The 18,397-nt window shown below is 42.8% G+C and overlaps 1 protein-coding gene across 1 annotated transcript in view; it reads right to left on the reverse strand.

The window, feature by feature from the left end:
- Positions 1 to 643: 643 nt before the first annotated feature.
- Positions 644 to 18,397, reverse strand: part of LOC145361772 (uncharacterized) — a 98,845-nt gene continuing 81,091 nt past the window's right edge. The window contains exons 4-5 of the mRNA XM_080217738.1: positions 10,631 to 10,717; positions 644 to 675 (exon numbers count right to left, since the gene is read on the reverse strand). Coding sequence (XP_080073864.1) covers positions 672 to 675; positions 10,631 to 10,717 — 91 coding nt within the window. The 3' untranslated portion in view covers positions 644 to 671. The remainder of the gene's footprint in view (positions 676 to 10,630; positions 10,718 to 18,397) is intronic.

Consider the following 18,397-nt stretch of genomic DNA (forward strand, 5'->3'; position numbering starts at 1 on the left):
ATTAAGCTGTGATCCATATTTGAGCTCTGTAACAAAGCATTACACTCAAGTGAACAGGAGCAGAGAGAAAGGAGGAGAGGAAGAGAGGGAGAGGGGCAAGAAGGGCACTGGAGGGATTAGAGAGGGGAGGGAGAAGAGAAAAGTGGTTGCAGAAAGAAAGGGAAGAGAGAACGGGTGGAGAGAGAGAGGAAGAGAAGTGGGCAGAGAGAGAGGTAGAGGGAAGAGAGGAGAAAACAAAGAGGGATGGGCAGAGAAAGAGGGGCAGAGAGATATGGGCAATAGGAAGAGGCTGGGGAAAGGGAAGTGGGGAGGGCAAGAAGGAGAGGGGGGTACAGAAAGGAGGAGAAAGAGTTGGATATCTGCAATCTGTTGCAGCTTAATCAGTATTATTTCCAGGATGAGAGCTTTCACTAATAGATGTGTAGTCCCAGAGAAGCATTCTATGGTATCTCCCCCAAATTAGCCTACATGATTATAATTTCTGGTGAAAAAAATCAGTCTGCAATTTGACTTGTCCAAATAATGATGGATTAGTGTCTGATGTTGAAAGCAAGAAGAGAGTCACTTGCCTGTAAGTGCAGCCTCTGCTCAGAAACACAGGACTCATTCCTGGAGTTGAACAGACAAAACTCATTTCCATGAACCACGTCACCTCTTCATTTGGATACTCCTTAACTGCAAAATCAAATGTTTTTAGGTCAAACACTGAAGTGAAAGGTCTCTTAATCACTATCAAGCTAGCTGACACTGTCAAATTATTATCTGGTGTTTATGAAGTCACTTTTACTGCTTATATTTAATTGCAGTTATTACTGCAAAGATTACTTGAGGAAATAATGAGACTATTACCGAGAGAAAGAAATTTCCCATTGAGAGATTGTCATCCAGTCTGATTTTTTAAATTCACTCATGGGATGTGGGCATCGACATCCCTGAGGGTAATTAAAAGTCAATCACATTGCTGTGGATCTGGAGTCACATATTGGCTAGACCAGGAAAGGAGCATTACCGTGGGTCTCTGGATTATTAGTCCAGTGACAATTCCACTATGTCACTGCTTCCCAGTTCAGTTTCCCAATTGTTGATGTTGCCAGTGATTCTGAAAGTGAAGCAATTATTACAGCAATAAGACTAGTGCTTGTGAGGAGGAGAAATTCATCGCCGTGTTTTAAAAAAACGATGACAATTCCATGAACTGTATACAGGCCTAGAGTCCTGTCTTTGCTGTGATTCCAGTTCAGTTTTATTATAATTGTCAACTTGAAATGTTCAGGTGCAATGTCTCCGCACTTCCTATTTTCCTGTCTTTGTCTCATAATTAGCTTTTAAATCCATTGCTTGATACCACATCTCTATTTCTTAATTCAGCTGCAGATTTGTCCATGATTTTCTAACGAGACCATAAGATATAGGAGCAAAATTGGCCCATCGAGTCTGCTCCACCATTCAATCATGGCTGATATGACTCTTATGACCATTCTCCTGCCTTTTCCCCATAACTCTTGATTTTTCTATTGATCAAGAACCTATCTGTCTCTGTCTTAAAGACACTCAATGACCTGGCCCCCACAGCCCTCTGTGGCGATGAATTCCACACATTCACCACTCTCTGGCTGAAGAAATAAATCCCTCCTCATCTCAGTTTTAAAGGAATGCCCCTTCACTCTGAAGTTGTACCCTCAAGTTCTAGTCTCTCCCACTAGTGGACACATCCTCTCCATGTCCACTCTATCTAGGCCATCATTATTTGGACAAGTCAAATTGCAGACTGATTTTTTTCACCAGAAATTATAATCATGTAGGCTAATTTGGGGGAGATACCATAGAATGCTTCTCTGGGACTACACATCTATTAGTGAAAGCTCTCAATGACTGCAAAACGAAGTAGTAAACTAATTCACTAAGTGGAGATGGCTGGTCAGGTGATGTGCTGGAGCTGTGTGATGTGAGAGGGCTGCAGTGACCATATTTGTAGCAAGTATTGGTGGCTTGAAAAACTTTGCTCAGAATTAATGAGTTGGAGTTTGAGCTTCAGACATTGCGGCACATTCGGAAGGGGAGAGTTACCTGGACACTTAGTTTCAGGAGGCAGTCATACCTGGTAGATTAGGTACCTTTAATTTGGTCAGTGGTCAGGGACAGCAGGGTGTGACTGCAAATGAGGCAGGTTGAGGGATCCTGGATTCAAGAACAGAGGAGCCTCAGCTCTTGACCTTGTCCGACAGGTATGAGGTACTTGATCCCTGTGTGGATGACGAAAAGGGCCGTAGGGAAGGTGAACTAGCCGACCACTGCACCATGGTACAGGAGCCATTATCTGGATGGTGACAGTTTAGGAAAAGGGTAAGTGCAACGTGACCTGAGTGTGATAGTGAAACAGGTGCTGAAGGTTGGCATGCAGGTACAGCAGGTGGTGAGAAAAGCTAATGACATGCTGGCCTTCATAACAAGAGGATTTGAGTATAGGAGTAAGGATGTCTTGCTGCAGTTATATAGGACCTTGGTGAGGCCACACCTTGAGTATTGTGTGCAGTTTTGGTCTCCTAGTCTGAGGAAGAACATTCTTGCTATTGAGGGAGTCCAGCGAAGGTTCACCAGACTGATTCCTGGAATGGCAGGACTGACAAATGAAGAGAGGCTGGATCGACTGGGTTTGTACTCATTGGAATTTAGAAGAATAAGAGGGCATCTCATAGAAACATATAAAATCCTGATGGGACTGGACAGGCTAGATGCAGGAGTAATGTTCCCAGGTTTGGGAAGTCCAGAACTAGGGGCTATAGTCTAAGAATAAGGGAAAAGCCATCCAGGACTGAGATGAGAAAGCACCTCCTCACTCAGAGAGTTGTGAACCTGTGGAATTCTTTACCACAGAAAGCTGTCGGGGCCAGTTTGTTAAATATGTTCAAGAGGGAGCTGGACGTGGCTGTTGTGTCTGAAGGGATCAAGGAGTATGGAGAGAAAGCGGGAGGGGAATACTGAATGTGCATGATCAGCCATGATCATATTGAATGAATTCAAAAGGCCAAACAGCCTACTCCTGGACCTATTTTCTATGTTTTTATGTTTGATAGCATAGTTGATGACACCAGCCATCATTTTGCTGATGATTAAGAGTTAATTGATGGGACGGTAATTGAGTGAGTTGAATTTATCCAGTTTTCATTAGGACAGGAGCTGCCCTGTCTTTGCAATTTCCCACATACTGGGTAGCTACCAGCATGATTTGAATTGTGTTGCAAAGATTGGACGGGTAACTCAAATATATTTTCTTCACAAAAAAAAGCTAAGAACTAAAGGTATCATCTTGTTTTGTTTTTCAGTGAAGAAGGTGACACAGGTTGAGAGGTAAGGTCAATCTGCTCCACACCAAAGGCTTTTCCATAACTGTGTCCATCATTCTGTCACCGCTTAGTAGCAGACGCGCTTTTGGAAAGTAAATTAACTGTCAGTTTTTCTCTTACTATTTCTAAAAGACGTAACAATCTGCTCTGAAGAGCCAATTCATCCACTTATCCTGTCACAAGTTGCCTCCTCTCTGACTGGGAGAGCTGAACTTTCAGGCAGGCGTATGATCAAACAGTTACAAAAATGATAGCTCCCATTTGAACTGGCAGTGAGTGTGTCTGCAATTGGCTAATTGAATTGGGTAATCTTGGGGTCAGCACCCAGGGGTCAGAAGGAACAGAAATCGGCTGTACTGACTACTATCCTATAAAGCCTGCTCGATAACGTGTGCGCGTAAACATCAGGTGAGACAGACCCAAGCCTCGATGGTAAAAAGCTAATTCTAGTCTCACAATGCAATACTGAAATCAATGTCTGTACAATAGTCAGAGTCCAAGGGCTGGATTTTACAACAACAGCCCTCCTGCCCACCCCCTGCAACTGGCTCAAAATATAGCAGGGAGACTGTCTGGCGAAAGAGCGGCTAACAGCCAACTGACCACCCTTAGAGTTGAAGAGGGAATTCTGTCTGTCAGGGACAGGAAGTACCATCTTAGAATGCTGCCAACCAATCAGAGGTAGGTACTGCACTCAGGGCTTGAGAAGGGCTTCAGTGTTGGATCAGGGCTGTGAGCGAATGTCCCTGACAAGGGATGTTGGAGTAAGAAGGTGGGGGGGGATAGTGGAGTTGAGAAACCATGGAGTAAGGGGAACTTTGGGGGAGACTAACTTGGTGGGGGGGAGCTCTCTGATTGGTCTATTTAGGAGGGATTCCTCCCCTGCACACCAACAAAACTTTCAGTGAAACCTGCCAGGCTGGATGTTTGACAAGGTTTATTTATTAGTATCACAAGTAGGCTTACACTAACACTGTAATGAAGTTACTGTCAAAATCCCCTAGTCACCACACTCTGGCACCTATTTGGGTACACTAAGGGAGAATTTAGCAAAGTCAATGTACCTAACCAGCATGTCTTTCAGACTGTAGCTGGAAACCGGAAGAAACCCACGCAGATACAGGGAGAACATGCAGACTCCATTCAGACAGTGACCTAAGCTGGGAATCAAACCCAGGTCCCTGGCACTGTGAAGCAGCAGTGCTAACCACAGTGCCACCGTGACAGAATCGAACCAGATCCCTGGTGCTGTGAGGCAGCAGTGCGAGCCAAATGGGTCTCTCCTGCTGACATTAACTGTCCACTTAAGGGGCTCTAAGCCCACGAGCAGGTGGGTCACCCATGCTGCTAAAACTGCAGCATGGTTAATGGAAGATGGGTAGGCATGTGAATGTTCAAACCCTCTGGTGAGTGAGCGTATAATCTAGCCTCAACTCTTCAGCAATGGGAGAGAGCAGAATTCTGATGTACGATGATGTGAAGGGATGCAGGGGTTGGTATAATGTGGTTGGTCTGCTGTAACAGTGTTGTTTCTAGCAGGCTCTAACCTAGCAACAGCTCAGACAGTAATAAACATTGCCATTATGTACTCAGGAAGGGAACAATCACTGCTCACATGACAAACACATCCAGCTTTAGGAGATAATGGCTTTGAAGCAAGCACTGAAACATAGAGCTGACATTTCCCATTTAGCTCTTCTTCTGTTTTTCTTCTTTCAATGTGACTTCCTTTTAACTCTCTCATTGCACAATACCATCTCCAGTCATGAGATTCTGTTGCAGGTTTATGTAGATAAGCCTTCAAGAGGAGAGGCTGTACTTGATTTGGTATTGGAAAATGAACCTGGACAGGTGTCAGATCTCTTAGTGGGAGAGCATTTTGGAGATAGTGATCATAATTCTATCTGCTTTACAATAGCATTGGAGAGAGATAGGATCAGACAAGTTAGAAAAGTATTTAATTGGAGTAAGGGGAATTATGAGGCTATCAGGCAGGAAATTGGAGGCTTAAATTGGAAAGAGGTTTTCTCAGGGAAAGGTACGGAAGAAATGTGGCAAATTTTCAGGGAATATTTGTCTGGAGTTCTGCATAGCAACATTCCAATGAGACAGGGAAGTTATGGTAGGTTACAGGAACCGTGGTGTACAAAGACTGTAATAAATCTAGTCAAGAAGAAAGAAAAGCTTATAAAAGGTTCAGAGAGCTAGGTAATCTTAGAGATCTAGACGAGTATATGGCTAATAGGAAGGATCTTAAGAAGGAAATTAGGAGAGCTAGAGGGGGTCACGAGAAGGCCTTGGCAGGTAAGATTAAGGAAAACCCCAAGGCATTCTACAAGTATGTGAAGAGCAAAAGGATTAGACATAGAAGGATAGGATCTATCAAGTGTGATGGTGGGAATGTTTGTATGGAACTGGAAGAGATAGCAGAGATACTTAATGAATACCTTACTTCAGTATTCACTATGGAAAAGGATCTTGGTGGGTGTAGTGCAGACTTGCAGCGGACTGAAAAGCTTGAGCATGTAGATATTAAGAAAGAGGATGTGTTGGAGCTTTTGAAAAGCATCAAGTTAGATAAGTCACCGGGACCAGAGGAGATGTACCCCAGGCTACAGTGGGATGCGAGGGAGGGGATTGCTGAGCCTCTGGCGATGATCTTTGCATCATCAATGGAGACGGAAGAGGTTCTGGAGGATTGGAGGATTGTGGATGCTGTTCCTTTATTCAAGAAAGGGAGTAGAGATAGCCCAGGAAATTATAGACCAGTGAGTCTAACCTCAGTGGTTGGAAAGTTGATGGAGAAGATCCTGAGAGGCAGGAATTATGAACATTTGGAGAGGTATAGTATGATCAAAAATAGTCAGCATGGCTTTGTCAAAGGCAGATCGTGCCTTATGAGCCTGATTGAATTTTTTGAGGATGTGATTAAACACATTGATGAAGGAAGAGTGGTAGATGTGGTTTATATGGACTTCAGCAAGGCATTTGATAAGGTCCCCCATGCAAGGCTTATTGAGAAAGTGAGGGGCCATGGGATCCAAGGGGACATTGCTTTATGGATCCAGAACTGGCTTGCCCACAGAAAGCAAAAAGTGGTTGTAGATGGGTCATATTCTGCATGGAGGTTGGTCACCAGTGCAGTGCCCCAGGGATCTGTTCTGGGACCCTTACTCTTTGTGATTTTTATAAACGACCTGGATGAGAGAGTGGAGGGATGGGTTGGTAAGTTTGCTGATGACACAAAGGTTGGAGGTGTTGTGGACAGTGTGGATAGATGTCAGAAGTTGCAGCGAGACATTGACAGGATGCAAGACTGGGCGGAGAAGTGGAAGATGGAGTTCAACCCAGATAAGTGTGAAGTGGTTCATTTTGGCAGGTCAAATAGGATGGAAGAATATAATATTAATGGTAGGATTCTTGGCAGTGTGGAAGATAGAAGGATCTTGGGGTCCGAGTTCATAGGATGCTCAAAGCAGCTGTGCAGATTGAAGCTGTGGTTAAGGTGGCGTATGGTGTACTGGCCTTCATCAATCGAGGAATTGAGTTTAGGATTTGGGAGATAATGCTGCAGCTGTACAAGACCCTGGTCAGACCCCACTTGGAGTACTGTGCTCATTACAGGAAGGATGTGGAAGCCATAGAGAGGGTGCGGAGGAGATTTACAAGGATGTTACCTGGATTAGGAGAGTTCACTCAACCTATCGTCATAAGGCATGTAGGTTTCAGCCATGAAAGGCACCAATGGAAGATCCCATGGGAAATTCACACCTATTTTAAATGAACTTTTGGGCCTGCCATTAAATTCCCCACCCTCACCATTGAACACTGGTGAGGAGCATCAGAGAATTCTACTCACTCTCTCATGTCAATATCCTTTGCTTAATGAAGTTAAAATTCAATTCATAAGCAGAAGCAGAAAATTGATTCACGGGCGAGAAAAATCCATCAGATAAAACATTTGGGGTCTATTTAATTTATAAATTAGCCACTGGATTAATTTCAGATCAGTCAAGGTTTTACCAGACTAAGTCCCTAAATTCTATTCAGAAAAACTACATTTAGTTAATAACACTCCATAGAAGTCTGTCAGTACTTATAATAACATTTACAGTAACAGCAGTGACATTGTCAAGTAGAATTATATCAGATAATAGTTGGTTTGGATTTAATTAGCAGCATGTGAATTTGAATTAGTTTGGGACTATGTACGAGTGATAGTGGCTGATAATTCACACTTGCTGCAATGTAGTTGCATAAAAACTGACATCTTCAATCTTGTCATCACTGTGGGTCTTGACTCGTCCATGTGGAGAAAGGCCTCATTATTATATCCAGCAGTTTCTTAAATGTCTCTGGGGGAAGGTGGGGACCAATCAACCCTATGTTCAGACACAGGGATTACAACTGTCCCATGTCCAGTGAGGTTCAATCAGGCATCCAGCAAATTTTGTGGAAATTTAGACTCACACAATGTCTATGTTTGTAATCCAGGGCAATGGTAGTGGCTTTGTGAAACAGGGAACTGCTGTCCTTTCTCATGATAGTAAGAAGTCTCACAACACCAGGTTAAAGTCCAACAGGTTTATTTGGAAGGTTTATCTGCCAAATAAACTTGTTGGATGTTAACCTGGTGTTGTGAGACTTCTTACTATGCTTACCCCAGTCCAATGCCGGTATCTCCACATCTTTCTCAGGATGACAACAAAAACTGGAGAGCTCCCCTCAGCAGTCCAAGATGGAGACTGTTGATTGAGGATATGGAAGGCCTGCTCCACAGCATTCCTGGTGACAGCATGGGTCCCATTATAGAAAGTGTTCATATGTAGTTGGGTGACTGAGGGGATTCATGATGTGGTGTAGAATGTATAGCCCCTGTCATCGATCTGTTGGTCTCTGGTCTTTATGGCTGCCCAAAGCTGACAAGCAATGCCCAATTTGTGGAACTCGCGAACCCATAGTACAATGGAGTCTGAATCATTAAATGTTTTTAATAAGGATATACATTTAATTCTGATTTAAAAATGGGTTAAAGGGATATGGGGAACAAGTGGAGAGATGGATTTGAGACCAGGAAGAAATCAGCCATGACCTGATTGAATGGTGAAGCAGGTTCAAAGGGCTGAATTGCCTACTTCTGCTCTGAATTCCTATATTCCAATTCCATACTCTCAAAGTGAGGTCACTGCTGCTACAACAGAGTGCAAATTATTCTCTGTGCGTGGTTGTACACTAACTGCACATTCATGGAGCAGGAGCTCTTGTAACTATGGTAAATCTCCCATAACACTTAGGGTCTGCAGAACCACAAACTACACCAATGGGAATTCTGCTAATCTGGCAAAACCACAAGCTCATTGCTGCTACTTCTGTGCTAAGAATGAAGGCAATGAGATTTTCTCCACTGTACAGGGCCTCTGTCATTTCCCTAATGCAGGACAAACTGTGAAATGCTAGAAATGTCACCACCTCCGGCCTGGAATGATCTGTCATAAGTTCATAAGATATAGGAGCAGAATTAGGCCATTTGGCCCATTGAGTCCAGTCTGCCAATTGGCCATGGCTGATATGCTCCTCACCCCCATAATCCTTCAATCCACTACCTATTAAAAATCTAACTGGAGAGAGTGCAGGAGGGATTTACGAGGATGTTGCCAGGCCTCAAAGAATTATAGGGAAAGACTGGATAGGCTAGGACTTTTTTCTTTGGCAGATAGAGTGATCTTACAGAGGTCTGTATAAGATGATGAGAGACATGGATAGGGTGAACGCACTCAGTCTTTTTTCCAAGCTTGGGGAATTGAGAACTAGACAGCATAATTTTAAGTTAAGAAGGGAAAGAATTAATGGGAACATGAGGAGCAACTTCTTTACTCAGAGAGTGGTATGTGTGTGGAATGAGCTGTCGGAGGAAGTGGTTGAGGCAGGGACGTTGACAACATTTAAAAGGCATCTGGACAGATACATGAATTGGAAAGGTTTAGAGGGGGATATGGGCCAAATGCAGGAGATGGGGTTAGGTTGGCACAGACCAGTTTGGGCTGAAGGGTCTGTTTCCTTGTCGTAGATTCTATGATTCTACCGATGACCATCAAACCATTGTCAATTATCGGAAAAACCCATCTTGTTCACTAGAGTCCTTTAGGGAAGGAAATCAGTCATCCTTACATGGTCTGGCTTACATGTGACTCCAGATCCACAACAGCATGGCTGACTCTCAACTGCCCTCTGAAATGGCCTAGCAAACCACTCAGTTAAAAGGCAATTAGGGATGGGCAATAAATGCTGGCCAGCCTGCGATGCCCATGTCCCATGAATGAGTAACAAAAAACTGGTGGAGGAACCAAAGAAGGGATCTGAGGCTTACATACTCAGTGAGGTCCAGCTCAACAAGACACCTCCCACTGAGATTAGTTTAATGGTCAAAGGTCAACCTCTGAAAATGGAGATCGACACTGGCATAGCAGTTACTATCATAAGAGAAAACACATACAAACATTTCTAGAAGGGACTGCAACCCTGAAGTCTTAGCCATTCTAAGGCTAATCTGACATACACTGGAGAGACATAAAAAATGGTAAGGACAATGTCTATGTTATAGGAGTCATGATGTGGAGATGCTGACGTTGGACTGGGGTAACTCACCTGGCGAAGGGGTAGCGCTTCGAAAGCTAGTGGCTTTTGCTACCAGATAAACCTGTTGGACTTTAACTTGGTGTTGGGTGACTTCTTACAATCTTATAGGAACCAGTCATTGTGGTGATTAATAGTTTAATAGCACAGTGTCATCATATTTTACTGTCCTTTTTAATGGAGCTACTATGCCATCTTAATACCCTCACTCTATTCTTTCCCAATTCTTCTTCCAGTTTTCCTTTTCAAGTCCTTATTTGTTTCCTTTTTAGATTATTACATATTTCTCATAGTCCTCTGGTAAGATACATACATTAAAAATAATTACAGTCAAGAACCTTTGTAACATCAATAAGTCAAAATTATCAGTCAGATGTGAAGGAGACAAATACATGTACTGCACCTCAAACATCTGCATTTGGACAAGAAAACTGTTCCCTCAGAATTAGGCAAAATATTCATTAATGTTGTGATTTTAATATGATCAATATGGAAAGTAACTGTGGCCACTTTTAAAGCATCAAGTGACCCATTTCAAATGTCATTTAAAGCATCTGCAATTAAAGTAATTATTATAATTTATTCTGTCTATATTAGTGGTGCGGTTCCTATGTGACATTTAAGCACATTTATTCAGCAAAAGCAGTAATTACCTTGATTCACAAAGTCCATCCATCTCTTTTCTCCTTTGTATCTTCACTTTAATTATATGTTCCTCTGTCCTAAGAGATTGTCTGTTTCTGAATAAACAACATGTACTTGAAACTTTACAATCTCACAGACATACAGAAATCTTGTCACCAAGTTTGCTCTGTCTTTTGTAATTTACTGAATTGGAAAACTTAACTATTATTTTCCCCTTCATTTACATTTTCTTTTATTGTTCATTTCAAAGATTTATTTTTTTTTAACTAAAAGGCTATTTGACAAAGGCCACTGAGCTGTGTTTGCCTCTTCATAGATGCTGCCAAACCTGCTGAATACTTCCAGCATTTTCTGTCTGATTTTTTTATTTCAACAGTATTTTTGCTGTTGTAAAAACCTATCAAACCCAGTTTTGAAATGTTCAGTTGACCACAGCCCCAACAACTGTTTCGAGGGAGAATTCCAGATATCCGCTTTCTGTCTGACATCACTCCCGGCTCCAGTTAAACAATTCTACCTTTGGTCACTCCCCAGTAGAGGAAATGGATTCTTTTGCACTGCTCTGTTTCATCACCTTGGTTACATCTCCCCTTAAACTTTAGGAATTACAAACTTAATCCATGTACTTTCTAATTTAACCTTTTCAATTTCAGTTTTGTGTTGATGATTTTGTGCTGCTTTCCCTCCAAGGCCAGCAGATCCATCCTGAGATGTGGTGTCCACCACTGGACATGATTGCTCCAGATGAGGTCAGAACAAAACTCCTACAGTTGAAGCATCATTTCCACCCCTTTGTTTTCCAGAGGCTGCACCAAAGACCAACATCCCATTTGTTATTTTTTTGTGTCTGTGCAACAGCTTTTAGTGAACTGTACCTGGAATACAAAGTCCCATTGCTGCTCCACAGTGTCCAACATCTCACCAATTAGGAAAAAAAGCTATCGATCTCAGCCCTAAAAATGTTCCAGCATTCTCCACAGCTTCCTGGGGTATGGAATTCCAAAGATTCGCTACTCTTTGAGATAAGAAACTCCTCCAATCCATCTTAAATGAGCATCTCCTTATTTTGCAAAGTGCCCTCTGGTCCTATTCTCTCCCATGAGTGGAAACATCCTCCCAACACACAACATTAACTGCACTGCCCTCATCCACCCTCTCTGTTGCTTCAGCAAAAAACTCAATCAGATTAGTCAAATGTGTGTTGTCTTTAACAAAATGTGCTCTCCTTTATTTGGCCACTCTTCACAAATATTCTTCCTAGTGTTGTTAAACTGGCCAGCCTGTAATTGCTGGGTTTATCCTCCTCCCTTTTTTGATCAAAGGTATAACATTTGTAATCTTCAAACCCCTTGACACCACCCGTATCCAAGGAGGAATGAAAGTTGCGGCCAATACCTCTGCAAAATCTTTCCTTACTTCTCTCAGTAATACAGGATCCATCCCATCTAGACTTAGCGATGTATCTAAGTTAAGTGCTATTACCCATCCTAATACCTCTTTATCCATTGCTGCATCTCAAAAAGGTTATTTTTTCATTTACTGCAGTATTAGCAAAATCCTCTTCCTTGGCAAACACTGTCAACACTGTCTTCTGTCCCCCTGATCAATTTTGGTCCCTAATTAAGACCATCATTCCTCTGACTACCCTTTTATGAACATACAAATTAGGAAGAGGAGTAGGCCACTTAGCCCTTCAAGCCTGCCCTGCCATTCAATTAGACCATAGCTGATCTGATTGTAACATCAACCCCACATTCCTGCCTAACCCAATAACCTTTCACTTCCTTGTTAATTAAGATTTTATCAAGCTCTGTCTTAAAACTATTCAAAGACTCTGCTTCCACTGCCTTTTAAGGAAGAGAACTCCAAAGACGCATACCTCTCTGAGAGTAAAAACTTCTCCTCATCTCTGTCTTAAATGAGTGATCACTTACTTTAAAACAGTTGTAGATCCTCATCATCCTCAACACTCCCAGCCTATCAATACTCTTCAAGTTAATCTAGTTAATATGCCTCTAGAAGATCTTCGCATTTCCTTTTCTGTTAATCACCAATCTATTCTTCTAATCATACAGCAATGGCTCACCGTCCGCCTTGCACAGATAGAGGGGAAACATTCCAGGTCAACATGGACAAAGAGAGTACGGCTGGAAAGTGTTACATAGAAACATAGAGACTAGAAGCAGCAGTAGGCCATTCGGCCCTTCGAGCCTGCTCCGCCATTCATTTTGATCATGGCTGATCATCAAATTCAATATCCTGATCTCCCTTCCCACCATATCCTTTGATCCCTTTAGCCCCAAGAGCTATATCTAACTTTGTTTTGAAATCAGACAATGTTTTGGCCTCAACTACTTTCTGTGTGAGTGAATTCCACACATTTACCACCCTCTAGGTGAAGAAATTTCTCCTCACCTCAGTTCTAAAACATTTACCACTTATTCTCAAACTATGTTCTGGACTCCCACATCATTGGGAACATTCTTTCTGAATCTACCCTGTCTAACGCTGATAGAATTTCATAAGTTCCTAAGAGATCCCCTCTCGCCCTTCTAAACTCCAGTGAATATAATCCTAACCAACTTAATCTTTCCTCATATGACAGACCTGCCATTCCAGGAATCAGCCTGGTAAACCTTTGCTGTACTTCATCTATAGCAAGGACATCCTTCCTCAGATAAGGACACCAAAACTGCACACAATATAGCAGGCCTCATCAACACCGTATACAATTGCAGTAAAACATCCCTATCCTTATACTCAAATCTTCTTGTTATGAAGGCTAACATACCATTTGCCTTCTTTACTGCCTGCTGTATCTGCATGCTTACCTTCAGCGATTGATGCATGAGGACACCAAGGTCTTATTAAGTATCCACCTCTCTGAATTTACACCCATTCAAGTAATAATCTGTCTTCCTATTACTGCTACCAAAGTGGATAATCTCACATTTATCCACATTATACTGCCATGGACAAGCCCACACACTCAGCCTTTCCAAATTATGCTCAAGCACCTCTGCATCCTTCTCACAGCTCACCCTCCCACCCAACTTTGTATCATCTGAAAATTTGGAGATAATAGATTCAATCCCCTCTTCCAAATCATTAATATAGAATGTAAATAGTTGGGGTCCTAGCATAGATCCCTGCAGAACCCTGGTAGTCACTGGCTGCCAATTAGAAAAAGATCCATTTATGCCAAATCTTTGCTTCCCTTCTGCTAACCAGCTTTCTATCCATCTCAAGACATTACCTGCAATCCCATGTGCTTTAGCTTTATATAGTAGTCTGTTATGTGAGACCTTGTCAAAAGCCTTCTGAAAGTCTAAATAAATCACATCCACTGGTTCTCCTCAATGAACTTTACTAGTTACATCCTCAAAACATTTTAATAGATTCGTCAAGCATGATTTCCCTTTTGTAAATCCATGCTGACTTTGTCTGATTATATAGAGGTTTACAGCATGGAAACAGACCCTTCAGCCTAACTTGTCCATGCCACTCTTTTTTTTTAAACCCCTAAACTAATTCCAATTATGGAATTAGTATTTGGTCCATACCCCTCTATACCCATCTTACCCATGTAACTGTTTAACTGCTTTTTAGAAGACAAAATTGTACCCGCCTCTACTACTACCTCTGGCAGCTTGTTCCAGACACTAACCATGTTTTTCATGGATATTTTCCAAAATTCTTTGGACTCTGGAATAGTTCCTACAGATTGGAGGGCAGCTAATGTAAACCCGATATTCAAAAATGTAAGTAGAGAGAAAACAGGGAACTATAGATCAGTGAGCTTAACAATTAGAAACCAATCACCACCTTCTGTGTGAAAAAATTGCCACTCTGGACACTTTTGTATCTTTCCCTTTTCACCTTAAACCTACGCCCTCTAGTTTTAGACTCCCCTACCTTTGGGAAAAGATATTGACTATCTGGCTAATCTATGCCTCTGATTATATGTAGATCTCTATAAGATCACCCCTCAGCCTTTTATGCTCCAGAGAAAAAAGTCCTAGTCTATCCAGCATCTCCTTATAACTCAAACCATCAAGTCCTGGTAGCATCCTAGTAAATCTTTTCTGCACTTTTTCTAGTTTGATAATATCCTTTCTATAATCGGGTGACCAGAACTGTACACAGATACCACTGCCTTTCAAATGCCGAGTTATGAAATCCTTGATAATAGAGTCTAGCAACTTCCCCAATACCGATGTTAAGCTCACTGATCTATAGTTCCCTGTTTTCTCTCTACTCACATTTTTGAATATCGGGCTTACATTAGCTGCCCTCCAATCTGTAGGAATTATTCCAGAGTCCCAAGTATTTTGGAAAATATCCACCAATGAATCTACTATTTCCTATTTCCAAGGCCACTTCCTTAAGTACTCTGGGATGAAGATTATCAGGATCTGGAGATTTATCCACCTTCAATCCCATCAATTTCCCCAAAACTATTTCCCTGCAAATAGTGGGTGAAAGAGAATTGTTCTCAGGGTGAAATATCATACTGTCTGGAATCTCACAAATAGGGCCAGCTGTAATTTCAGACAAATGTGAAAGACCTTCACAAAGAAGGAAGAAAATTGAATAGAAAAGAGAAAGTACAGCAAGGTAAAATAAAAAATCTTCCATTTCCAACATTCAAGGAAGTTTTATGTTTTAAGAAACTCAATAAACAAAATAATTAGTCAACTGTGGGAAATCAACACCATTATTGTAATCACTCGAGTATAATTAACACCCCTCAGTGAGGTTAAAGAGGGGGAGGCGAAATGGCCCTTGTGTGTACCGAAGATTAACACATCAGTGCTAAAATGAAGCAATTATCTGGCAAATTACTGGCAGCACTTGTTCCTGTGCTGTTTGAAGCATGTTTACAAGTACAAAACTCTCCTAGACTTGGGAAGAAAGAATTTAACATTCTCAACAATTGTACTTGCTGTACAGTCAAAACAATGATTAAAAATAATCATCTGAAAGAAAGTGAATTGAAAACATTTTTATTTGGGATACTTGAACTAGAGAAATAGAAATTGTCACTTTGCAAATCTTGCGATGAAGTGATTTACTTCACAGTTGGTAAGTGACCAGCACAGCAACATCCTCTGGAGAGTGGAGGCCTGGAGGGCCCAGCTGACTTTGGCTTTCCTTCGATGGGCCAGCTGTTCCCTCTGCAGTGACTGAGGACACAACTAAAGGGATTCATAGAGGGCAGGCAAACTTAGAGGGTCCTGAGCGGATACCTAGAGATGTCCAGGTGCTGCTCATCCTTCCTTTGGGTGCCAGAGGGCCCCAACCTGACTCCTTGAAAGGAAAGGACACCTGGAGAAAGTTAAGGTGCCCTGTTCACCTCTCGCATTCCAACTACATGAACTCACTCATAGCAATGGTGATGTAGCATAGGTCTAAGTGCATATCCGACAGAAACTGGGCATTCTGTTGGACCAGGGTCTCCATGCCACCCACATTGGAAATCATGAGCCATGCACATGAGGGCACCACTTGCTCAGAGAACAGGTAGACCGACTCTCCAGACTCATGAGTCACTCTGTTGAAGGTTTCCAACAGCTCTGCCTGATGTTCCCCTACCTCTTGCTGACGTTCCACTATGAGTCAGAAGGCTGGGTGCAAAGGCTCATCATTGGTTTCAAAGTTCACGAATGCCTCTTCCCACTAATCCTCTGTGAGCGGGGTATAACTTGGCATAACTTGCCCCCTCCTGCTTGCCTGTATCCATGTAGTGACCACCAGATTGCGAGGTCCTCCCTGAACTAGCACTAAAACCCACTGCAAGAGATAGCATTAGCTGGCTCCAACACACCCTCAGGTTTGAGCTGAATTGATGATTCCTTACTAGGTGGACACTCAAGGACAAGTTCCCCAGCTCCAATGGTTCTCTCACACTTCATTTCCATGAGTTCAGAAATTACAGTATTGCAACAGGCCCTTCGGCCCTCCAAGCCTGCACCAACCATGCTGCCTGTCTGAATTAAAAACCCCTATAACTTCTGGGGACCATATCCCTCTATCCCATCTTATTCATGTATTTATCCAGACACCCCTTAAAAGTCACTATCATATCTGCTTCCACTACCTCCCCTGGTAGCGAGTTCCAGGCACCCACCACCCACTGTGTAAAAATTTTGCCTCATACATCTCCTTTAAACCTTGCCCCTCGTACCTTAAACCCATGCCTCCTGGAAATTGACTCTTCTATCTGTAGTCACCACCATCACCACTCCCCCCCACCCACCAGACTGCCATTCCCTTCCTCCAGTCTTCACCGTTCCCCTTGATTGTATCAAAGCTTCTCCTATCAAAGAAAAGGGTTGAGAGGATTTGCATGTTACGTAGACTGGAGATTTGAATTTGGTTCACTTCTCATTCCTCCCCTCATAAGATAATCCACTTGCGTGTGGTTAGTCATTGCTGGTGGGATTTGGGCTGAAGGGTTGTTGTCCAGCTTCTGCCAGAGTGCTTAGCACATCCATACACAAAGGAGAGGTGCACATTGGCATTAATTTGTGAAGGCTGCAGCATCCCTCTAAGCCTATTTCCCCCCCACCCAATCACGAGGCACTTTGATGTCCATCTAGAAACCTCTTCCTTTCAGGGAGTCAGGCTGGGGCATTTGGTCACCAGGAGTCTATTAATTTTAAGTTTATTTATAGTGTTACAAGTAGGCTTACATTAACACTGCAGTGAAGTTACTGTGAAGTTCCCTTAGTCACCACATGCTGGTGCTTGTTGAGGCACACTGAGGGAGAATTTAGCATGGCTAATGCACCTAATCAGCACGTCTTTTGGACTGTGGGAGGAAACCCACGCAGACACGGGTAGAACATGCAGACTCAGCACAGACTGTGGCCCAAGCCCGGGTTCGAACTAGGCTCCCTGGCACTGTGAGGCAGTAGCGCTACCATTGTACCACCATGCCACTCCTAAATCGTTGGTACCATGATCTAAGTATTTTTTTAAAGCTTATTTATTAGTGTCACAATTAGGCTTACATTAACACTGCAGTGAAGCCTGAGGGAGGAGGATACACTCCTGATGGGGTGTCCTATGTCTGCTGGAAGAAGGCAGAGTAGTCATTCCACTGCCATGTGGATGCACTGAAGTGAGACTCTGAGGCAGGACGTGGCGTCACCAATGGTTCCTGGACCCAGACATACTGGAGTCTTCGTGGATTATGAGACCACGGATGAGACTTACCCTGCCTGAGCGAATAAGCTCATTCATTCTCTTGCGACAGTGGGTTGCTAACTTCCTGTGCACCCCTTGGGCACTTTCAGTATTAGTCACCTGCACCCAGGCTGTGTTATTTTCCCTGCTGGGCCTCAAAATGATCAAGGAGAATATGCAGAGAAACATCACAAACTTAGGGAGCAGATCTTCACCTGCCCTCCTCAAACCTGCCCCACCACATGAGGGGCATAAAAGCCCCAGATCTAAAATTAACTGCGTCAGGGCCAAAAGATACAGCGTGGTTTCTTGTCATTCTCTGCAGTGAGAAACACTTCCCAACCCTGCCCTTGATGCAGGTCTTAAACCCATTGGAGAATTCTGCCCTTGTTTGCTTGAACAGCAAATCAGCAACAAGCTCATATTTGCTTGGTTTTCAGCCCTTTAATGAGTTGCTTTCTTTTCTTCTTTCCCCATGCTCTGTGCTTGCATCAGCAACAGAAAGTCTGTGCCAGGCATGACTCCCATAGATTCCAGCTTTGCTTGGGCTCCTTGATGCCATACTCAGTCGTATGCTGCCTGGA

This window comes from Carcharhinus amblyrhynchos, chromosome 35 (assembly GCF_965287045.1).
Source record: "Carcharhinus amblyrhynchos chromosome 35, sCarAmb.v2.hapA, whole genome shotgun sequence".
Taxonomy (NCBI): domain Eukaryota; kingdom Metazoa; phylum Chordata; class Chondrichthyes; order Carcharhiniformes; family Carcharhinidae; genus Carcharhinus; species Carcharhinus amblyrhynchos.